Source organism: Gobio gobio, assembly GCF_949357685.1.
Source record: "Gobio gobio genome assembly, chromosome: 16".
Lineage (NCBI taxonomy): Eukaryota > Metazoa > Chordata > Actinopteri > Cypriniformes > Gobionidae > Gobio > Gobio gobio.
The window spans coordinates 6,668,115-6,692,935 of NC_137109.1; the positions used below are offsets into that span (position 1 = coordinate 6,668,115).

Below are 24,821 nucleotides of genomic sequence, written 5' to 3' on the forward strand. Positions count from 1 at the left end.
TAGACTTAGACGTATACATTTTTACAAACAATGCCACCAGCAGAGATGTACACTACAGAGATGGAGAGGAAAACAGGGAGGAGAGGCACCTCATTTAATTTAAAAAATATTTTTGTAATGTATTTAAAATTACAGGCTATTATAAAAAACAAGTCTACTAATAATAACAGTAGGTATGGTTCAAATTTATTTTATTATATGTGCATACTATCCATCCTAAATAGTCTGACATTAGTAATTTTCAATACTATTTAGGCAAGATAGTATATGCACATTGAGATGTAGGGCTTATCTTTTTCAAGGTTTGCAGTGTGTGTGTGTTCACTACTCACTGCCCCTAATATGTGTGCACTAACTCCGACTATGGGTTACCATAATTGGCCTTCATGTCACTTTTTCTCTTTTTCCATCTCAAACCTATTCTGTTCACAGCTGATCGGAGGATATTGCGTGTCCTTTATTGCAATTTGATGATTTTTGATCTGTTTTTGTTTTCAAACTCCGAGAGGGTTTCATTTTAATATGTTGCAGGCTCATTTATTGATTAAAAAAAATGTGCGCTCTCTCTCTCTCTCTCTCTCTCTCTCTCTCTCTCTCTCTCTCTCTCTCTCTCTCTCTCTCTCTCTCTCTCTCTCTCTCTCTCTCATATTATCACGTTGGTCCAGTTTTTCAGAAGTGATAATTTTGAGGAGTGAGGATTTTATTGATGACATGTTTAAGTTAGCCCAAAGTTTAGGCTAAAAGGACCCATGTCTATTTGAAAGTTAAACTGTTTTGCAATATGAGGTCAATACAATACAGGACTGAAGCTGCTGTGCATTGTTAGTGCAATATGCTGTTGAAATACAAGCATTTTTTGTGAAAATTTTAATGTTCTGTTTTTTACTGTATTTGATTAATGTCATTGTATAAAAAGAGGTTTAAATAAATACAAATCTTACAGACATACATGATTTGTATACATTTTATTTCTGTGGTAAGAGGACTTGAAATGACTCGAAACTAAAATGGTAGGACTTTGGACTCGACTTGAGACTTGTTGGCTTTGACTTTTGACTCGACTCGGGACTTGCCTCATCTTTGACTCGACTTGACTCGGGACACAAAACAAGAGGAAAAGAATAGGCAAAATTTTTTTAACAGTCATACAATTCAAGGGCCATTATTGTAACCCCTCTACGTTTTGCACTTTGGACCAATGTAGTCAGGTACGTTTTTATGAGACTGGGTTGCCATACACCCACAACTTCTGTCCCACGATCTTGCAAACAGATTACCATCTGTTTCCCAACTGTTTTTATTTTCATGGCTTTATTTTTTTTGCTCTTCGTTCCTGCATGCTATCATTAAAGCTCCGTCTTGTAGCACTTTTGTAAATGCTATCTCACCTACCTGTTTTTTCAATTCATGCGTCAACGTCAATGGATTAACTCCTGAAACTCCTAACTCTTCTCTAAACTTTAATATTATCCTAAATTCACTCTTGGTATTATTTTGTTCATCCCCATCTTCCTCACTGGCTAACAAACTACTTTCCGATCTTTCCTCCTTACCTTTTTTTCCTCTTTTTATTAACCTTCTTTTCTGCTCTGACCTGTGTCCAACCTATCTCCATACCATCCTCGTCTTCACCTGTATCTTCCATTCTTAGAGTCTCTGATCCATTCCCAGTTCGATTTTCTCGAGATTTAGGCTGCGTTCAAAACCGCATACTTCCCTACTAAATAGTAAGTAAAAAGCAGTAGGCGAGCGAATAGTATGTCCGAATCATTTTTATTTATAAAAGAGTAGGCGAGAACTACCGGGGTTTTGGACTATTTCTCGCGAGATTCGGACGTGCGTATACTACTGTTACGCTCGAATATGCCTACTTACTAGGGGTGTAACGATTCATCTACTACATCGATGTATCGATTTATTTTCCTATGATCGAACTACATCGATCTGTGCTCGGCAAGTTGGCCTTCCGGACGACATATATCGATCTAACATCGTTTTAAAAGGTAATCAATCGATTGTATCGATCATAGGAAATAACGCATTGGATTTAAGCACGTCAGACTTTATATGGATGTTTTTTCTTAGCACTTTTAATGATAAAGGCGTTAAACGTTACTCGATTAAGTCTGCCTATCTGTGACATCATCGCAACGCACCAGCTGCAGCAGAAGAAAACAAAACATAGCATGGCGTATGGCAGAGGAGAAGCCAACGAGCGAGAAATTATCAAGCCACCAGGAGAAAGAGCTAAGTTAGTAACGTGTTACCTGTACTTTCAACCCTTGCTAAATGTTACCTGTGCATTCCTGACACCAGTGTGCCTGCAGAGCGAGTTTTTGTACTGCTGGCAACATAGTGAACGCACAGAGAAGTGTTCTGCGGTCAGATCATGTTGATATTTTGGAAAAAGAAATCTGTAGAGTCATTGAAGAGTAGTTGGTTACATTTTATCTTTGTTAAATATTGTTTGTTTATTAAACTGAGAGTAGTAGCAGGTTCAGCCAGTTTATTCAACCTAAAGAAATGTTGGTTGCACTTTATTTTTTATATTAATATTGTATTTGTATTATTTTAATGTTGTAAAACAACAGCAAAAGTAGCAGGTAAACCTACTATTAATTAAACCTGAAGAGAAGTTAGTTGCACTTTATTTTTGATATTAATATTGTAATATTTTTATGTTGGATAACAAAAGCAGAAGTAGCGGGTTAACCTACTGTTGAAATGTTGGTTGCACTTACTGTGCTTTTATTGAAAATGTATTGAAAATTGAAAATGACAGCAGAAAAGGTTAACTTCCTGTTAATTCAACCTAAACTGTTGGTTGCACTTTATTCAAATAAAATTTGAATGCATTTGCCATTAATTGTTGTTTACTTGTTTGTTTATATCCATAATTAATTGATACCTGATTCCCTTACAAGAAACAACAGGAATCTAGAAAACTTCACCTGCATTGACCAGTATCCAGATATTTATTTCAGTCACACAATTTTTGGCTAAAAAGTTACTGAATCGATTTCAAGTCACTGAATCGTTTCGGATCGTATCGTTCTAAATGAACCAATATCGTCCTTGAATCGTATCGACAACCTCAAATCGTGATACGAATCGAATCGTTGTTAAAATGAATCGTTACACCCTACTACTTACCTACTATATAGTAGGAGAAAACAGTACGTGAAAGGAGTAGTATGTTCGAAACCTCAGTAATCATAAAAGAGTAGGCAAGAAGTTCCCGGATGGCCTACTGATTCCGCCCAGATTGTGAAGCACCCATCGTCGGATACTTTTCTATCTCTGCCTTCCCATGAGGCCACAGGAAAGGATACGTCAGGCGGAGAAAGCGAATCAAATGAGAGTATTACAAACCAAAATCACGGTTCCTTGTGTTAAAATTGCATTTGTTCAACTACTGTAGAGTAAACTGTTGAATTTTTGAAGGTGTAAAGACGACAGACAGTATAGTGTAGTTGTGATTGGGCTGTAAAAACACGTTTTATTATGTATGAGCTCCAGTAACACACACACGTCTCCAAAGTGGATTTACATAAACGATATACATCTTAAAGATAAAGATGCTTACTAAATGTTTATTTAACATCTGACAGGAACATTTTCGATAAGTATTGCAGATGACATCTGATCAGAGTGATGTGTGTGTGCTATAAAGTAGAGTTCTGTTGTCAACACTGTTTACTTTACATGAACGTCAGTAATGTTAAAGGTCCTGTTCTTCGTGATCCCATTTTTCAAACTTTAGTTAGTGTGTAATGTTGCTGTTAGAGCATTTATAATACCTGTAAAATTATAAAGCTCAAAGTTCAATGCCAAGCGAGATATTTTATTTAACAGAAGTTCCCTTTCAAAGCCTACAGCGAACGGCTGGTTAGGACTACATCCTGGTATTTCCTGCTTTAATTACGTCAGTAGAGCAGTATGTCGACTAACCTCCGCCCACAAGAACGCGCGAAAAAGGGGGCGTGGTCTTGTTGCTCCCGCGTGGAGAAGAGGAAGTGTTGCGTCCGTTTGCGTTCGTATAGTTTGTTTGTTGCCATGTCGTCGAGACGCTGTTATTTTCATCCCGGAGTCAAGTCACCTTTGTTTGGCTTTCCCAGGGACGCTGTACTTCGAGATCATTGAGCGCATGCATCCCCGTTATGGTGAGAGGCGTGACCTTTCCGGTAACGTGCGCTCTGCGTGCCCTAAGCTGCTGTCCAATCACAACACGGGAACCGCTGGCACAATCAGAACTCGTTACATATTTCTGAAGGAGGGACTTCATAGAACAGGGAAATCTTTCAAGCCGTTTTGAGGACAGTGAAAACAGCAGTATACAGATAAGTAAATTGTGTGAAAAATACTGTGTTTTTTTACACGCGAAACATGAACACGTTATATTGCACACTGTAAACACAATCAAAGCTTCAAAAAAACACGAAAAACGGGACCTTTAAAGGTTTATTGCACCCAAATACTGCTTTCTTTATTGCAATTAAATCTGGTTTCTAGGAATGTTGAGTAATTATTGGGTCCAAGTTTCATAATTTAATAACTCATCAAGTAGAATAAACAAGGAATGGTATCGCCTTTTCAGTCAATCACATTTTCAAGTACAGAGGGAATACACAAGGATGACTCTGGGGGTAGATTTAAGATTGTGTATATTTTATAAAATATAGTGCAACAGTTGAATTTGAACACACACAAAAACAAATTTGTTCATGACGTGAACCACATAGGAAGAACTTCATGGACAACATCTGCACTGACTCCTAAGAGAGAGAAAGATAGAGAAGTTAATGAAATAAGGAACATTGAGTTGAACTTGTTCAAATCTCTAATTTAAAATTTAAAATTTTAATTTTTCAAATCTTAGTCACCACAGAGCACACACATTATATACAATACAAAATTATATCAATCTTCATACCAAATAATGTTCATATTACTGTTATTGCATACTGTTCAAAGATTTGGGTGAACAGGTTCTTGAAACATTCATGTCAATAAAGTGTATCTGGACCGAGAGAAAAAAAAGAGAGAGAGAGATGCAAGAAATCTGAATAGAAATAACATGTTATTTCTACAATAATATGACTTTCCTGTACTTTAAATATTTAAAACACACATTGCAGCAGCACTACCTACCAACTGGATGCTGTCCCCTCTTTTCAACAAGTTCATTTTATATAAATAAATAGACATAAATTAGGGCTAAGTCTAGGACTTGACCAATTAATACATCTTTTGTCATACTTCTGCCTGCCCTGAGCTGTGTCCTCCTTGAAAGCACTTCATAAAGAGTAGCTACAGTACACAATACATGACACAATCTAACACGTGGTATTTTAACAGTCAATTATTATGATGGCCTCTGTTATGCCTGACTATAAAAACGTCATAGGTCTCAATCAACATTATAAAACCATGCCAAAATGAAGAGACGTATTCATAACATGTCATGTATTGTGTGGTAACATTAAACAGGCTGACTGTGAGCATGTGACAGCTAAAACATTACAATTATTTTAACTTAATTAAAATGAAGAAAAAAACAACAAGTAACAAACTTTCACAACGAACGTAATACAGTTGTCTTAAGACACAATTGTGCTGTCACTAAGTCAACACAAGCTTGCATGCAAGTTTAGTTAAACGAATGTGCTAACAATTCATTTACAGCACTATCTAATATAGCCTACATATGATATGCATTCAAGACTATTTAGCAAATCACGATCACTTCGGCTACGTTAACTGTCCAATGAAATGCATCATGATTGTTTTTGATGTTAAAATAAAAACTGATTCACATGTGATACTCACAATCTGATCGTCATCCATCTTTGCTTATCCTCTAATTCGCTAGGTGGCGTTGTCAATAAAAATCTAGGGTCCTAGAAATGCGGTCCTAGGGCTGCGTTCCTGAAAATGCAGCTTCCAGTTGTGTAGGCAGATGCTACTCCTTTCAAGTCGTTGCGCTTGAGATAATAATTGTCCTGACAATTATTTTGGCTCTGTTTTTTGTTAGGGAGTTAGGTAAGCTAAATGTATTTTATTTTGCTATTTTTTTAGGTTATTTAATTTCTCCCCCTTTTCTTTTTATATAGTTTTGTTTGTTTTTTGGCCTCGGGACACCCTGAAGAGATGCTCTTTATTTCACTTGTTATTCCTTAAAGGGGTCATAGAATGACATTTTTGTACAAGTTAATATGATTCTTTAGTGTCTAAATGAAAAGTTTGTAAATACTTTAATTAAAAATGCTCATTAGTATTGTAAGAAAACACTCATTTTACCTTGTCAAAACCAGCTCAGTTTTCAGCAAGTCATTTCAGTGTATGTGACTTTAAATGATAATGAGCTTTGCTCACCCCGCCCCCTCTGCTCTGTGGGGCGTTCGGTTCGACCCGACACAACACCACAACACACGTGGAGTGTTGCCTTGACAACATTTGAGGGTATATTTTCGTGAAATAATGGCAACGGGAGTCTCTGAGGACACATCTGAGCAACCTTATCATTTTGAACCGGAGTCGGACCAGGAACAGATGACGAACCCATCGAAGTTCGAACAGGACGTTTCTGAATGGTTGGTTAACGTCATGTCACTTTGATCTATCTTTGTACTGGCAGAGTAGTGTAGTTGCTATGTGTTTACTGATGTGTTAGTTCATTGACAGATTGATGTTATGTTATAAGATTTTTTTTTTTTACATTACTTCTTAATCAGTAACAGACACCGTTATAAACCATGTACAAAAGTAAGCTTAGTGTAGTGTTACCACGTTAACTTTATCACCGGAGTACACAGTTTGTAATAACAAACATAACGCGTTGTTCATTATAAACGTGGGATTATGAATTATATTGAGAACGTCATACACAGAAAGCATGCCGTAATGTAACTTACCCTGTAAACTTTAGCCTCATTCATCGTGAAGCGTGCAAGCGATTTGCAAAGATTAATATAAAGGTTAATAAAACGTTACACTCACATCTTCGATCTTCCTGAGGTGCAGCAGGAACACGATCCTTTTTTCAAGAGCAGCTTATTAGCAAAACCTGCTTTATACTGACGCTCGTTTATAAAGCAGTCTGCTGAGAAATGATTCGCGCAAACATTGACGTTGATCGGGGGGAATATTACCTTCTAAAACAAAACTCAGCAGCCACTGGGTCTTCAGCGGTTCGGATTTAGGAACATCAAAATGACTGCTGTGTTCGTTATTACACCCAACAACACAACACCACAATCGCTTAGACGCCATTCTGCTCCAGCGTATCAACAATGGCGGACTGATGACAGCTCGCTCAGGGTCTGTGCTGAAACGCTGCTGTCAATCAACAATCTTAGGAGGGGCGTACACCGTGTAACGTCACACGGTCAGACGGCTCGATTTGAGACAGGGGAAAATATATAAGGAGATTAAAAAAAAACACTGGATGTATTTTTATCATTACAGGATGGTTGTGTACAGGCACTGCCAACACACATTTCCGTATAATCAACTTGTAAAAGTGCATGTACCATTCTATGACCCCTTTAAGAAACTGAACACCTTTTTTTCTGATTAGTTTGATTAGTTAGTCTGTTTGATATGGACCGGAGTGGTTCTTTACTGGGATTCCAGTACCACAACCCAGTTTTATCATGCCCTTTTTAGAGTTTTCTCTATTCCCCTAAACGTGGGGCGTAATATCAGGACATAACATTTTCCTGTCTCCCCTTGTAACGTAAGTCCTCTGGATGTGAGCCTAGATGAACCCAAACGCAGTTTATTAAATCCAAAATGTGAACTGTAATACAATAAACATAGACTTGGCTTGGCTTAGCATGAACAAGAAACATGAAACTCACCAACAATGGTACAGATAATTCACAAAAGTCACATTGATCAGGACATCACATGTTCCTCTGTCCCCTCTGATGCATCAAAGTTGGTACATTCTCACTTCCTCCAGAACTCCCATTTAAACAGTTTAACTTCCTGTTTTTCCTCTTTGTCAATAGGCTGGTCCATTCCTACAACACACCAACTACCAAACATTTCAAGTCATCTTATTTAAAACAACAAACTTTAACAGTTTTAACTATGTTTTTAAAATTAAAATTCAGCCAAACAGGATTTTTAAATGGTTTTGTTTTAACCATAAACTGTAAAAAAATATGGACGTAGTGTCCGTGACGTCACCCATTGGATTCTGATGAGCAGTTCTGAAGCATAAGGTAGGGTCGAGCTGGCCGTTGCCATCTTGGCATCGAATCATCGCGCGTCACTCCCGGATAACAGAAAATGGGCAAAGAGGCAGGACATGGGCGGAGCTGAAGTGACGAGATGACTAACAGACAGCAGACAAACAGCTATCCACCTGTCACTCGAAGTGGCCACGCCCTTAATTATGCAGAACTTTAAGGCTTTATATAATGTAAACGAATGAGTTATAAAAGCATTCACCCCCCTCACAAATGTCATGAAGGGTAAAATTAGCCATGTAGACCAAAACCACAATTTGTCCCAGACTGTAAACACGTGTTCTTCTGCTGTAAATTTGGGCATTTTAACATGAGCTGAATGAGATTCTGCTCCTTTCTGTAGTCTGTCTCTAGCGGCCAGTCGATGAATTGCAGTTTAAGTCACTTCCGTATTGGCTTCAAGAGAAACTGCGAGGAGGTTGACGCTTGGTTTTAACCTTAAGTCAAATAACTAAGCCTGTGCACTGTACAATTCCAAATAAAGATATTAAAACAATCCAATATAGTAATGCCTTTTTATTGATTGATCTATGTGTAACCGGCAGAGTAGTTGCTGTCTGGTTGAAGTTTGTCCCTCTGCAGCCACGGTAGTCCCCTGACGTCACCCAGCTAGCCGTGAGTGGCTAAACAGCTCATTTGTGTCTATGCTAGTTCTATAAAACAGTCTGCACTGTTGTGCTTGAAAGTGTCCAGATACATCTTGTTACTGCTTGGGTATGTGGGTTCCCTGTGCAACGAAGGTATGGTAAATGTTTATATGACATAGCAAGCTAAGCATTTATATTGCATCTAATACTGGGCTATTGGAAAATAGGTGTTTGACTGATTACCAGACGCTTCCGGGTAATCGCGCTGTGTATTACCGAAGATATTATTTGTGCATTTTACTGGTGATCATAATGTGGGTGTCATTGTTGGGACATATGCACTTTTAATGAGCACATTTGCGCACAGGTCTTGGGCAAAGCACCCGCCAGGTAGCTGTACCGCAATCAAGCAGCAACATCAAGAAGGTAGATGGTTATTGTTTGTGTTACGAGTTGATCCAGTGTGTTAGGACTAAAAGCTTTGAACACACATAAAATGAGTCTGATTGTGTTGCCCTTACGTAATGCACTGACGTAATGCATGGCTATGTTTTGTCAACTCTTAATATAAATGTATTTAATGAATATGCTGTGTGTGATAATTATGTAGGATTGTGAAGACTGGCGCAAAGGGCTGTTTTTCCACTGTGTCAGTTCATATGTCGACATTGAGGTAAAAGAAAATAATGTTTTATGAAATGTCTGTGATGCTATATGACTATTTGTGCATATGTATATCAAGCACTAATTTTAATGATTTTGTGTCTGCAGTCAGATTGCTCCTGCTGCTTTGCCTTGCCTAAATTAAGATTTATATATATCTTTTTCTTTTCTTTATTGTGGTTATTTTGCCGTAGCCTCCGTCTAATGCTCTGTCCAACTGATCTGGTATTGGCTGTTCTAGTAGTGTATAAGTTTTATATTCTCTATCCTGCTAGTGATAACCTTCTTGTCCTCCTTTTTTCTAGAGTACTAGAGTAACTGCTCACAAGGTTCCTGGTTCCGTCCCCGCGCACTGCACCACGTATTGTAGTGGTAAACTGCACTTCACAATATTGATTGAATCGTGTGTGTGTGTGTGTGTGTGTGTGTGTGTGTGTGTGTGTGTGTGTGTGTGTGTGATCGTGGGCACCAGATTCCAGAGCACGGGCGGTGAACGTCACGCTTATCCCGGACAGGTAACCTGCCTTGACAGTATTGAATAGTAAATCAGTATTTTCTAATTAAAGGGTTAATCGTATTGTCTCTTGTAACCGCCAATACCAGGTCTGGTCTTTCGCTTTAAGACTGTGCCACTAGTATGACGGTGTGGCTCCTTTAATTCTACAATTGTGCAATAAAGTTTTATCATTGTTTTTTCTACTGGAAGCACGTCTCTGTCTAGTTCATCCTGGGTGTATTTTTACGAACCTGCTTGCCTTAGATTAGGTATTTAGCAGTTGAGGTGAAAAGTATATCCTGGTGTGAGAGGCACTAGGTGGCGTAGTCAAGAACCTTTAAACATAGATCTGGTAAAAGTTCCATATGGTCACATATGCAAAGATGAATGTATAAGAATCATGTGTGGCATAAATCCTGGCCATCACACGTGGATCTGAATCAACGTCCTCACAGCTTGAATATGGATGTGATCAGAGGTAAAGCCTCGAGCAGCAAAACAGTCCAATATAAGAAAAAAACAAGCCAGAAAAATATCATGGTGGAAAAGGGGAAACAAAAATCAACACAGAAATACTGTGGTAGATGTGGTGGACACATTGTGCAAAAGGACCAAGACTTGTATGTTGTAAACAAACTCCCAAAATCTCTCCTGGGTCTTCCCGCTATAGAGGCCCTGAATTGACACAGTCACACAACAAGACACGACTACATTGCAGAGTTTCCATCAGTGTTCAGTGGTCAGGATTGCTAAATGACCCGTATCACATTGAGTTGCAGACTGGAGCGACACCGTATGCGTTCTCAACACCCCGTAGAGTCCCCAATGCCTCTGAGAACAAAAGTGAAAGAAGAACTTGACAGAATGGAGCCAATGGGAGTTATTTCAAAGGTGAGCAGTCCCAATGGTGCGCTGGGATGGTAGTCGTTCCCAAACCAAATGGAAAAATGTGTTTATGTGTGGACTTGACAAACAAATGGGTCAGGAGAGAGCACCACATTCTTCTTGCTGTCGGTCGATCTTTAGCCATGCTGTCAGACACCACAATCTTCACAAATCTTGATGTAAGATCAGGCTTCTGGAAAATTCCCCTGACCCAAGAGTCGAGTCCACTCACCACATTCATTACTCCATTCAGGAGATACTTCTTCAATGGACTATCATTTGGAATCGGATCAGCGCCAGGACACTTTCAAAGGCGAATGTCTCAACTACTGGAGGACTTCAGTGGTGTTATATGTCATGCAGACGACATTCTTGTTTTCGGGCCGAAACAAACTTGAACACGACCAACGTCTGAAAAATGTCTTGAAACTTCAAGCAGTGGGACTCACAATACACAAACATTTTGTTGGTCACAAGATCACAGCAAAAGGCCTGGAGGCAGACCCAGGAGAGGTCAGAGCTATTCTACACATGCCAGAACCAAAGGCCGTGGCAGATTTACGCAGAGTACTAGGAACAGCGAACTACCTCACTATATTTCTACCACAACTTGCTTCATTCACCACCCCACTGAAGGAACTGCTCAGACAGAGAAATGGATGGGTGTGGGATGAGCCACAGAGACCAGTGTGGCGAGGTGGACGAGCGAGAGACATGGGAGGAGCGAGCGAGATCGGTGTGTGTGATTGAGAATGAACGTCACCTGCGAGGCACACCGGTCTCGAGTCCTCTCATGAGGGAGCACGGAGACATAAAAGGACGAGCGACTCAAATGAAGGACGAGAGAGGACCAGGCCTGGATTTTAATTTGTGTTTTATTTATGTTTTGTTATGTGTGTGCGGCAGTCGTCCGTGAGGGGCTGCCGCTTTTACTTTCACTTTGTTTGTATTCTTTTTGATTAAAGTATGTTGTATTGTTCGCCGGTTCCCGCCTCCTTCTTCCCACACGAACGAACTTTACTACAACCAGCATTTTGCAGATTGAAAGAGACATTGAGTTCACCAAAAGTGTTTATCTTGCCTTACATATTGTAAATGTGAATTTAAACATACTTTCATTATCGTATCACTTATTTAATGGTTACTTAAGTATTGAATTTATAATGATAATATGTTTTAGAGGTTTAAGTTTATGGAAATTATTTAGCGCCTGACTGATACTTACCCTCTTAATTCCTGTGGAAGTAATAAGGGTGTACTTAGTTTGTCACACGAGGCTTCTCCTCCTTTTGGGCTAGTTTTTTTTAAATAAATAATGACACGGCGTAATATGCCATGTGTTGTTGTTCATCTGAGGTGGTTTTTACTTAATTGTAAGACCTGCCAAGGACCAGATGATTTTTATGATGTTCTGATACATAAAACCGTACGACTGTATATCTTTTTACTCTAAAAATATAATTTTGTCAGCATAACATAATCAAAGCAGTATTTAGTATTTAACGAGGCAAGTTTTATATATCCATTTAAATAACAGCCTTTTGTGATAATGACTAATTGAGCTAAGGAATCAGCCACAGATTCGACACATTTCTCTAAAGGACTTCAGAGAACAGCCTCGGATTCACAAAACACACTTCAAAATGCAGAGATGAGGGGCTTCAGTTCATCATTCAAAAGTTTATAAATTGACATTGCAGTAATTGTTCAAATGTTATAAATAAAATCAACTCTGCAGCATCTCTACTGCGTTTTGATATAAATCTGTGCTCTTTTGTCCATTCCGGATTGAATGAGGTCTGACGTTTCAGCATGTTAACGCTATGATGTGATGTAGCCAGCACGTCATGGAGGCTTGTTTACGTTTTTAACCAATGATATATCAGATATTTATTTGACACCGCTTTCAGCCAATCATTTGTTTGCCCAGAGATCTTAAGGCATCATACGCTATGCTGCTGCATCCCAATAAAGATTCAAGAGCAGGTTTTTAGCAACTTTTCAGCACAACTCCTAAAAGGAGGACAAATGAGTGTCTGGCTTGAGGCTGCGCCGGACGGGGGGCTTAAAATCCGGACTGTCCGGCCAAAATCCGGACATTTGGCCACTCTAGCCATTGCTGTTACTGGTGCTCCTAAAACACTAGTGAGGTTCCTATATCTACTCTGGCAGTTCATGATTTTGAACACAGCTTTGAAGCGTTTACTAAAGAGCTGATGAGTTGCCTCACCAGCCACGTTTACATGCGCACTTTCTTGTCATTCCGATTAAAATCATTCCGATTGAAAGATTCGGTGGACTGTTTACATGAGACGTTATCTAATCCGATCGGGTGTTTACATGTGCTGACTTTCAGTCGGAATCATTTTGTGACATGCGCACACAGTTTGTCTGCCGCATCAGATTCGTAACGTTAGTATCGTGGATCAATAGTTCTGTGTTGGTAATTTTTATATTTATTTATTTTTCTGTGGGCGGACATGCAGTAGTTTAACCTAATTTATGTCCTATACAATGGCTATTTCAACAGTTGTGAATGATGAAATCGGAATCAAAATGAATTCAATTCATTTATTGAAAAAATTTATTGATGCAGACGACATTCTTGTTTTCGGGCCGAAACAAACTTGAACACGACCAACGTCTGAAAAATGTCTTGAAACTTCAAGCAGTGGGACTCACAATACACAAACATTTTGTTGGTCACAAGATCACAGCAAAAGGCCTGGAGGCAGACCCAGGAGAGGTCAGAGCTATTCTACACATGCCAGAACCAAAGGCCGTGGCAGATTTACGCAGAGTACTAGGAACAGCGAACTACCTCACTATATTTCTACCACAACTTGCTTCATTCACCACCCCACTGAAGGAACTGCTCAGACAGAGCAACGGATGGGTGTGGGATGAGCCACAGAGACCAGTGTGGCGAGGTGGACGAGCGAGAGACATGGGAGGAGCGAGCGAGATCGGTGTGTGTGATTGAGAATGAACGTCACCTGCGAGGCACACCGGTCTCGAGTCCTCTCATGAGGGAGCACGGAGACATAAAAGGACGAGCGACTCAAATGAAGGACGAGAGAGGACCAGGCCTGGATTTTAATTTGTGTTTTATTTATGTTTTGTTATGTGTGTGCGGCAGTCGTCCGTGAGGGGCTGCCGCTTTTACTTTCACTTTGTTTGTATTCTTTTTGATTAAAGTATGTTGTATTGTTCGCCGGTTCCCGCCTCCTTCTTCCCACACGAACGAACTTTACTACAACCAGCATTTTGCAGATTGAAAGAGACATTGAGTTCACCAAGTGTTTATCTTGCCTTACATATTGTAAATGTGAATTTAAACATACTTTCATTATCGTATCACTTATTTAATGGTTACTTAAGTATTGAATTTATAATGATAATATGTTATAGAGGTTTAAGTTTATGGAAATTATTTAGCGCCTGACTGATACTTACCCTCTTAATTCCTGTGGAAGTAATAAGGGTGTACTTAGTTTGTCACACGAGGCTTCTCCTCCTTTTGGGCTAGTTTTTTTTAAATAAATAATGACACGGCGTAATATGCCATGTGTTGTTGTTCATCTGAGGTGGATTTTACTTAATTGTAAGACCTGCCAAGGACCAGATGATTTTTATGATGTTCTGATACATAAAACCGTACGACTGTATATCTTTTTACTCTAAAAATATAATTTTGTCAGCATAACATAATCAAAGCAGTATTTAGTATTTAACGAGGCAAGTTTTATATATCCATTTAAATAACAGCCTTTTGTGATAATGACTAATTGAGCTAAGGAATCAGCCACAGATTCGACACATTTCTCTAAAGGACTTCAGAGAACAGCCTCGGATTCACAAAACACACTTCAAAATGCAGAGATGAGGGGCTTCAGTTCATCATTCAAAAGTTTATAAATTGACATTGCAGTAATTGTTCAAATGTTATAAATAAAATCAACTCTGCAGCATCTCTACTGCGTTTTGATATAAATCTGTGCTCTTTTGTCCATTCCGGATTGAATGAGGTCTGACGTTTCAGCATGTTAACGCTATGATGTGATGTAGCCAGCACGTCATGGAGGCTTGTTTACGTTTTTAACCAATGATATATCAGATATTTATTTGACACCGCTTTTAGCCAATCATTTGTTTGCCCAGAGATCTTAAGGCATCATACGCTATGCTGCTGCATCCCAATAAAGATTCTAGAGCAGGTTTTTAGCAACTTTTCAGCACAACTCCAAAAAGGAGGACAAATGAGTGTCTGGCTTGAGGCTGCGCCGGACGGGGGGCTTAAAATCCGGACTGTCCGGCCAAAATCCGGACATTTGGCCACTCTAGCCATTGCTGTTACTGGTGCTCCTAAAACACTAGTGATGTTCCTATATCTACTCTGGCAGTTCATGATTTTGAACACAGCTTTGAAGCGTTTACTAAAGAGCTGATGAGTTGCCTCACCAGCCACGTTTACATGCGCACTTTCTTGTCATTCCGATTAAAATCATTCCGATTGAAAGATTGGGTGGACTGTTTACATGAGACGTTATCTAATCCGATCTGGTGTTTACATGTGCTGACTTTCAGTCGGAATCATTTTGTGACATGCGCACACAGTTTGTCTGCCGCATCAGATTCGTAACGTTAGTATCGTGGATCAATAGTTCTGTGTTGGTAATTTTTATATTTATTTATTTTTCTGTGGGCGGACATGCAGTAGTTTAACCTAATTTATGTCCTATACAATGGCTATTTCAACAGTTGTGAATGATGAAATCGGAATCAAAATGAATTCAATTCATTTATTTTGAAAAACACAAAATTAACAATAAAATGCACCCAAATTATTGATAAAAAAATAGGATGTACGGTTAAACATGAATGAAAGCATTCAAGACGTGCTCCGCATCATTACTAGTACTAAACATAGATATTTCAGATGATTAAGGAAAGATGCCATAATCACAGAGGTATAAATATTAACAAAAGTTATTAAAGTAGACTGTGGGTAATGTTACTTAACCAATTTGAAGCAGTTGTTGAACTTTTTTTTTTATATCTAACTTACGAGAAACAGAGAAATGTCGACACGTCCTCTCCAGCAGCTTGAATGTTCCCCGTTGCCATGGCAACTCTCAACGGCCACCAGGACTTATACAGTTTTATAAAAGCTATTTATTATTTTTCGTAAAGTGTAAGAATCACCTCAGAAAAATAAATTCTTCTGTCAGGTGCAGTTGAAGCCCAGGACACGCTGTCAAGATGAGACGTCTGTGTCATTATTCCAACGTCATGTTCATAACATGTTACGAAATAAAAAGTTTAATACCTCAGAAAAATTAACTTTCCTCTCTTGTCAACATTAGCCTGGTGTGAGCGCGGCACACACTCTTCAGTTGAGGAGGCGCGCGCTGTATATCACGTCACATGTACACTCAAAGTAATCGGATCAGGTCGTTTACATGGTGGAATTTTTCGGTTGATCGGTTCATGAAAAGGTTTATCCCACCCCTCTCAAACCGATTACATTTTCATTCGGATTGGACTTTTAAACCGATTACAGGGCTCCATGTAAACGCACCTAGTGAGTTTGATTAGGAAGAGTTCACAAATGTTGGTGTGTCTCCAGGAAGAGGGTTGGGAAATACACACACACACACACACACACACACACACACCCTCTCTCTGAGTGCCTTTGCCTGAGGCGTCTGACTCTACTTTCTAGTGTAGAGTTTATCTCCTCATGCTAATCAAACACACTAACCTACAGATGTTCAGGGTCAGTTGTGAACTACAGGTGTGTTGATCTGAACTCTGAGAAAGGCAGTTCTTCAGGAGCAGCGCTGGACAAACTGGATGTGCATCACAATATGTAAGAAAATCTGTCTCTATTTCCTTTTCATTGAGACTTTAAGTCAAGCCACCTTTATTTATACAGCGCTTTATATAATACAGATTGTTTCAGAGCAGCTTTACAGTGATAAACAGGAAAATAATGATCAATGATGCAAACAGAAATCAATTCTGCTGTAAAGAGTCAACAGTGTCATTGTTCAGCTGAAGTCAGTTCAGTGTTGATTCAGTTCAGTTCAATAACTGTGAAGATCATCAACTATTAAATGAGTTCAGTTCATCTATAAGCAGCTCTGCAGGAGATCAATGTGTTATTCAGTTCAGTAACAGTGTTGATGTTGTTACTGTCACCAAATCCCAGCATGCACTGCAGTCCCTGGAGCTGAGAACGGTCCTGTTACATCATCAATGGCCATCTTGTCTTACACATGGTATCATGACTTATATTTGTCACTGCAGTTGTACTTAAAATACACTGAAGTGCTTCATTGTTCATCTGGTGTGGTGATTTCTGTTATTATTTATAGTGTATATTTTTCAGCTCCTGTTACATAAGGCAGTTTTGTGCATTCGTGAAAATCTGTCACTGTAACAAACCTTTCACCAAATTAAACCATAAAAAAGAGAAACATATTTTAATTTTCAAACATTTAAAAATGTTCTAAATAGTGGTTTGCAATTATTTAGTTTGTCTTGTTATTCTGTCAATCATTATGTAAGAATATATAAAGAGCTGCTGGTCTATCAGTGCATTCATATCATTCTGCTATTCATACTGTATGTTTCCAGAGCTCGATTTACTGGATACATTTTAAATGTAAGTGTGATTGACGAATGAGACGCTTTGATTACAGTGTTATTATTGAAGCATAATTTGCAAAACTATGTATATTATGTACATTTCTCTAGAAGAAACTAGAGAAACTTGCTCTAACTTGTAAAACTGAATTAATCTGGAAGCAGAATCAGATTTAACTGTGATTTTCTGCTGTAATGATCAGTTTAACTGGTAAGATCCTCAGAGGGGAAGTTGTGCAGTGATTATATAAGAATGGAAACACAGTCTCTGTGAAGGACGTCCTGAATGTGAGTAAATGTGTGTTAGTAACAGGATCAGAGAATGACACTGTTCCTCTGTCATAGTCCAGCTGAACTCTCACACGCTGAAGCTTCTCTTTAACAGGAAAGACAGTGCGGGGTTGATCTGGGGATTGTGAGCTGTATTCACTGTCCCAGTACTGCACAAGCCAGACATTAGAGTTGAAGAAAACCCGTCCCTTCCTTTGGTTTGATGCTGTGGTTATTCCAAGAATCCAGCATGTACTGTCCCCAACCTCCACATCCCAGCAGTGTGTTCCTGAGTTAAAGCCCTCAGATCCCAGGACACATGCATACCTGTCAATCCTCTCTGGATTATCAGGAAGTGTTTTATATTCATCGCTGTTTGACACACTGGTCAGATCAGACGAGAGTGTGAGACGAGGATGTGCTGTGTTTGGATCTAGAGTCAACGGAGCTGCAAAGAGACGAACATCAGATTACAGGAGGAAATATGATCAGAAATGTAAATGTAAAACACATATAAAGACTTTGATGAAAAGAATCATAAATCATAACAAATGTCTCTCAGTTTCTGTCAGAATGGATTGAGGCTTCAGGTTTAATATCAGTATTCAACTAGATTAAAAAGTTCATCGAAGTTGGCTTGAAAAAGCCGGACCAGAAAATTTGAAAAAGTTTGAAATAGTTTAAAGTTTGAAATCGTTTGAAGTTTAAAGTTTGAAATAGTTGGAAAAGTTTAAAGTTTGAAATAGTTGGAAAAGTTTAAAGTTTTAAATAGTTTGAGTTTTAGTTAGTAGTTTAGACCTGCTATGCGGTTGCTAGGGTATTCAGGTGGTTCCTGTGCGGTTGCTAGGGTACTTGGGGTGGTTGGCAAGGTCTTGCTATGTGGTTGCTAGGGTACTCAGATGGTTGCTAGGGTGGTTGCTATGCGGTTGCTAAGGTACTTGGGGTGTATGTGGTTGCTAGGTTGGTTGCTATGCGGTTGCTAAGGTATTTGGGGTGGTTGCTAGGGTGGTTGCTATGTGGTTGCTAGGGTACGCTGTGTGGTTGCTAGGGTCTTGCTATGTGGTTGCTAGGGTTCTTGGGTGGTTACTAAGGTCTTGCTATGTGGTTGCTAGGGTACTCAGGGTGGTTGCAAGGGTGTTGCTATGCGGTTGCTAGGGTACTCTGAGTGGTTGCTAAGGTCTTGTTATATGGTTGCTAGGGTACACTTGGAGTGGTAGCTATGGTGTTCTGGGTGGTTGCTACGCAGTTGCTAGGATGTTCTCTGGTTGCTTGGGTATTCTGGGCGGTTGCTACGGTGTTCTGGGTGGTTGCTATGATAGATAGATAGATAGATAGATAGATAGATAGATAGATAGATAGATAGATAGATAGATAGATAGATAGATAGATAGATAGATAGATAGATAGATAGATAGATAGAGAGTTTAATGAGTCTCTATGGTTTAGTTCATAGAATGTCAGTTGGAGTGAGTCTGGGCTTCAGTGTTTAGATTTGAATTTTTGACAGTTTGACAGTTTGAAAATCTGAACATTCCGTCAAAGAAAGTCTATGGGAGTTTTTCCAAGTTTTAATCAGCATTTGTAGGAAAAGCGTAAGTCCGATCAGTTAGAAATAATTAATGTACCGTTAGCGACACTATTACATGAATAGGGTGGTCATACTGTATTGCAGTTGTTCCCGTGCCCATGTATCCCCTGTAATGTTAGTATTGTGTTGTCACGAACGCGCTCTGACTGTCACAGTAACAAATGAGCAGTGATAGAGGTAATTCGCCGTCTTGTCTATCAGCTTCTAAAGTTTGTAACTCCTTGTCTGTGTATTCTGGCTCAAAGCGATATGGTTCTGGAGTTTTGGTTTGGTAAAAATCCTCTGACAATTCCTCAAAGTCAGCCATGATCAACAGTCACGTTCGCTACTATCTTCCTAGTCACGTTGGTTTTGTTGACAGATGTAACAGCGGGGCTTCTCTGGTCCTGCGAGCAAATCACTCCGCCCTCCGCAGAAGTAGAGCAGTGCTGCGCCTTCTGAGAATATAGTCCCAGTGTGTATACGTTTATAATATATTGCTGTGTCTCATGTAACCTTGTTATTTGTACACGCTGTGACTATACACATCACAACATGTAAATAGGAAAATGATGGTGTTATTTTGTCACTTATTGAGCAGTAGGCTAGCTGGAGCCATATACCTCCAGTCTTTGTGCTAAGCTAGGCTAACGGTGGGTGCGTCAGACAGAGTTATGGGATGCACGGAGATGAGAATGGTGTGTATGGACTTATCTAACTCTGGGGGATACGGTGAATAAGCCAAAGTCCCAAAAAGTTGGCGTGTTCCTTTAACAAAAAGAGACTGGGTTGTGTTTCATGTCATTTAATGTTATCACAGTGATAATCATATTGTCTGAAGCAGATATTAATATACAGATTTTCTCCTCATTGTTGTCACTAGTAGAGCAAGCTCCTGATTAGTTACCGCGGCGTGAATATCCGCCAAAGTTCAGATTTTTCAACTCGGGCGATTCAGGCCATTCACGCGTCAAACGCTCAATTTGCGCCGTGTCATTCGCGTGAATCGCGCCGCAGAATGTCTATTTGCGACTTAACATGTAAATAATTTGTGTCTGGTGTGAGCGCACCATTAGAGTCACAAATTTAGAGTAAGAAAAATAATAATAATATTAAGTTTAATAGGATTTCAGTAAGTTGGCTCTTCCAAGCTTAATAAACACTATTGTATCCTAATACATAAGCAGAGACCATGAGGAACAGACTTCTGTAGTCATTATGAGTTCACTGTATGATCTGATGATCTTCTGAAATACAGTTCAGATTCACTCAGAAATTCAAGTGATTATTAAATATATTTCTCTCAGATGTTAATGTTGTGTGTGTTTCTATCTGAAGGATGTTTTGCGCTGGTGTCAGATCTGCTGAGACTCACTGTGTTGGACAGTTTCCAGCATCTTCTTCCAGACTCTGAACGGCAGGTTACCCAGGTAACGGGACACATCAATCAAAGCTCCAGAACTCATCCGTGGATCCGGCTGTGAGATCTGGACTCTGGAGGAACATTCAGGAGTCAGAACTGCAGTGAATTTGAGTTCAGATCCACTGAGAGAAGAGATACGAGCAGCTCACTCACCTTTCCATTGAGACGCTAAAGTTCTGGAAAATATAGAGTTTGAAAACATGTTAATATCTTATCAAACACTCTCATTGTCAGTGAGTCTCAAGTTGTTTTATGCTCAAAGAATGAAGCCAGATTGATTGGTCACCTTTAGAAACGAGACGTCATTGGCTTTCATCATCTCCTCCATGTCTCTGATTGTGTGTGAAAGAGCTGAGATGTGTGTGTTCATCTCCTCCAGCTTCTCCTTCATCATCTGCTTCTTCTGCTCCTCTTCCTCCCTCAGTGCAGTGATTGTAGCTTCTTCTTCGTCTCTGAGAAACTGATGAAGCTTCTCAAACTCTTCTTTAATCTGACGCTCTGTGTGCTCAGCTTGAGACTGAAATCACATCACATTCACTTCAGTCAGCTCTGTGTGAACACACACTCCACTAATGTCAATAATAAACTGTGTGTGTGAATGTTGAGTGTTTAACTCTTTACACATCCTCACCTCGATGTGTTGGATTGTTTTATCACACTCTCCTTTCATTTCTTCTCCATGTTTGAGCTTGTTTTGTAAGGACGTCAGCGCTGTGTTAAATTCCTCCTACAGGTTAAGATGAAAATCTGTGAAACTTATCAAAGGTTTAAACATTGTGTGTGTGTGTGTGTGTGTGTGTGTGTGTGTGTGTGTGTGTGTGTGTGTGTGTGTGTGTGTGTGTGTGTGTGTGTGTGTGTGTGTGTGTGTGTGTGTGTGTGTGTGTGTGTGTGTGTGTGTGTGTGTGTGTGTGTGTGTGTGCGTGTGTGTGTGTGTGTTTAGTGTTATATTATTTATATGTTGAATGGGTCATTCTCAGGAAGCATTTGTGCCTGAAAATTGCAGGACATATATTTTTTAATTATTTAATTTGGAAAGATCGAACATCAAGAAATCATGTTTTCAACCAACACATTTTTTTCAAAGGCCGATTCTTAATTATTATATCCATGCAGTTGTAAATTTCTGGTTGTGCAAATACAAATACAGAAAGCTGAATGATATTATAAATACATTTTTAGAGTGTCTTGTAATAAATCACATATTATTCATGCAAAAATATTTATAACTCATGACATTTCTATTGTTTTTTGTGCCAATGCTGTTACATTCAAGATTATTTGAACATCAGAAAGGTTTTAGAAGTTTAGTACAAGATTGTATATCAGTAGTACGTCATGGAGATTTAGTCTGAGAAAAAATAAATACTGATTTATTACTGTTTCTATAGGCTAATTATAGGTTTGTAAACATTCGCATCATGGTTGCAGAAAACCTGATCGCCTTGGCTAGAGAATTACACGGATACGGTATACAATATAGTTAGATTTAATAGTAAGATTATAGTTTATATAGATTAGATGTTATTTTCAAAATGTTCTCTGCATATTACAACAGCTTGTCACCCAGCGATAAAGCACTGTTTTTCAACGAAATTGACGTTAGTGAGTGGGATACATCTTACAGATCCGTTTGCCATAGCAGCTTGTCAATGGTTAAACAATGAAACTAAATGGCCAAGCCTCCAGTGGCCAGAGATAGGGGAGAGCGGGGCACAACCAAACACTTTTTGACTTTCTCAGATTGTGTAAATCCACTTGGGGTTCAGAGTATTTATTGTTTCCCACATTAATTGCACACGTGTAGTACAATTATGAGGCTTTGTTTCATTAATACAGTGTATACTTTTTTTCTTGATTTACCCCGAAAGAATGGAAGTGAAATGTGACAACATGCCCCATAGGTGAGGTACATCGTAACATGTGGTGGGGCACAATGTAACATGACCAAATAACAGCTTAAAATGTTACCTGATATAATCAAAAAAATATACAACACAAACTAAAATATTTTGTCAACAAAATACGATTATTAACTTTTAAAAATAAAATAATGGCATTTTTTAATCATTAAAATTATAAGCATTTTTGAGTTTGACTACAAAAACATCGATAAATACAGCTATACAGCATAGTTCAAAACATAATAATTAATAATTTCTGAACATTGAAGTTCACAATTTCTAAGTCATTATTCGCCGTTTTCTCATGGTTTCTCAAAAGAATTCATAAAATATAATGGCATATTTCTAATAGGGGCTCATTGTAATGCAGTGTGACAACACACCCCATCTGCACAACTGGGATTTATATCTTGGCTTGTGTCTTCTGCTGTTAGATCAGCATTAAAGAACGATCAACTGTTAAATAACAGATATAAGATTAAAATAATATCGGATTTGTCTTATTTTAAATAAACACAAAAAACAGAGATGAAAACTAGACTTAAGTAAGAAATTTACTTTTGCTATGGTTAAATACATGTTCAGTAATATCTTCCAGAGATTTTTTAATTTTGGCGCTATATTTTCTCTAAATAATGTTGATATGGCAACTAGTAAATACACTAAGTTTCGTCATCCTGGCATGTGTGGAAAGGGTTAAAACATGCGTGTTACAACTAACCCTGCGCTCCCCTATATAATTCCCTGATTGACCCTCTTTTTTTTTGTGTTTGCAAACAGCGATGCCTTTTTTTCTCACAAATCCGAGGTTATATTGCACAATTCAAATAAGGAAAAACAGAATTGGGCTCATGATTCTGTCTTTTCCCCTCAGAATTGTGATATAAAGTCAGAACTGAGAGATGGTAAATGCAAGAAAAAAAAGTTAGTAATTGAGCGATAACATTTTTTTAAAGGCTATGTTTAAAAGTTATCTATGCAAAATGTTAAAGATGTTCAAAAATGTTTAAATATTATTTAATGCTGCATGAACTGTGAGTGTGATGTAGACTTACTGTTTAGATCATAATTAAACATCTGCGTTTAGCTTCAAAGGGTGTCTTCAACATTTATAAAAATTAAGACTATTTTTTTTTTTGCATTCCGATTCTGACATCCAAAGGCACAGCAAAAAAAATTCTCTCATTCTGTAGATTTCGTCCATTTCCTCCACTTTACCGCTATTTTTCTGCCACCACTATGCGTGCTATAATATTTCCCCTCAGAGCTAATTCGCTACAACTGTATTTATCACATGAAAAGAGAGACATCTCACCTTGTAAGAGGAAAGCACTTCACTGAAGGGTCTGAATGTGTGTTTGGTGTGTTTCTCTGAGTCTCTGCACACTAAACACGCAGGCTGTTTGTCCTCCAGACAGAAGAGTTTGAGTTTCTCACTGTGTAAACTGCACATCTCCTCAGACTCTGATGAACGCCTCTCATTTCCCTCCTTCAGGAACAACTCACACAAGTTTTTTAACGCAAGATTAACTGGAGGTTCCCATTTTGAGGATCTTCTCCTGCAAACGGGACACTCCTGAGTTTCCTTAATTTTCCAGAACTGTTGTAGACAGTCTTTACAAAAACTGTGACTACAGGACAGAATAACAGGAACCTTGAAGATTTCACAGCAAACAGGACAAGAAAGCTCTTCTGCAGATTTTGAATCCATTTCCTCGTCTTGTAAAAGATCGAATGATCTACAGTTTAGTTTCACTTTCTGATCTTTGGTTTGAAAACTAAATAATCATTACAATCAAAATCTAATCTCGGTTAATTCAGACATAGGCCTACACAAAAATGCTAATATATAAAGTGTCCTCTGTTCTTCTCAACACAGACTTGTTTTAGCTTTCAGTAAAAATGAAAGTTAGAAATAATGACTAGTCACTTCCTGGTTTTGTAAGAGGGTGGAGCTTCTGAAGACCTTTTGGAGCTGGGGTCGGTTGTGTTGAATTACAAATTTTATACATTGCTATATCTAGGTTCAAATGTAATAGAATATAGCTGAAAACATTATCTATATTTGTGTTTTACATTTTGAAGTAAACTTGAGGAAATTCTAAGGAGATTATTTCAGG

General features: G+C 38.7%; 1 protein-coding gene across 2 annotated transcripts; it reads right to left on the reverse strand.

Annotated features, from left to right (window-relative positions):
* Positions 1-15,678: 15,678 nt before the first annotated feature.
* LOC307140217 (nuclear factor 7, brain-like) lies at positions 15,679-24,636 on the reverse strand. 2 transcript variants are annotated; one of them, XR_013818216.1, is made up of 7 exons: positions 24,017-24,636; positions 21,432-21,527; positions 21,087-21,317; positions 20,954-20,976; positions 20,753-20,871; positions 17,133-18,258; positions 15,679-16,829 (listed from the first exon to the last, which is right to left on the reverse strand). XR_013818216.1 is itself a non-coding variant. In XM_079839533.1 (6 exons), exons 1-6 carry the CDS (start codon positions 24,410-24,412, stop codon positions 17,714-17,716), a joined length of 1,410 nt encoding a protein of 469 aa, XP_079695659.1. In that variant the 5' UTR covers positions 24,413-24,636; the 3' UTR covers positions 16,790-17,713. The 2 variants fall into 2 exon arrangements, 1 of the variants encoding a protein (XP_079695659.1); XM_079839533.1 differs by having other exon boundaries at positions 16,790-18,258.
* Between the last annotated feature and the right edge of the window lie 185 nt (positions 24,637-24,821).

Coding starts and splice junctions, on each gene's coding strand:
- LOC307140217 (XM_079839533.1), bottom strand. CDS start 24,412: ATGGATTCAAAATCTGCAGAAGAGCTTTCTTGTCCTGTTTGCTGTGAA. Junction 20,977..21,086: donor ATGACGTCTCGTTTCTAAAG/GTGACCAATCAA, acceptor TATATTTTCCAG/AACTTTAGCGTCTCAATGGA. Junction 18,259..20,752: donor GCTGGAAACTGTCCAACACA/GTGAGTCTCAGC, acceptor GTCTCTTTGCAG/CTCCGTTGACTCTAGATCCA.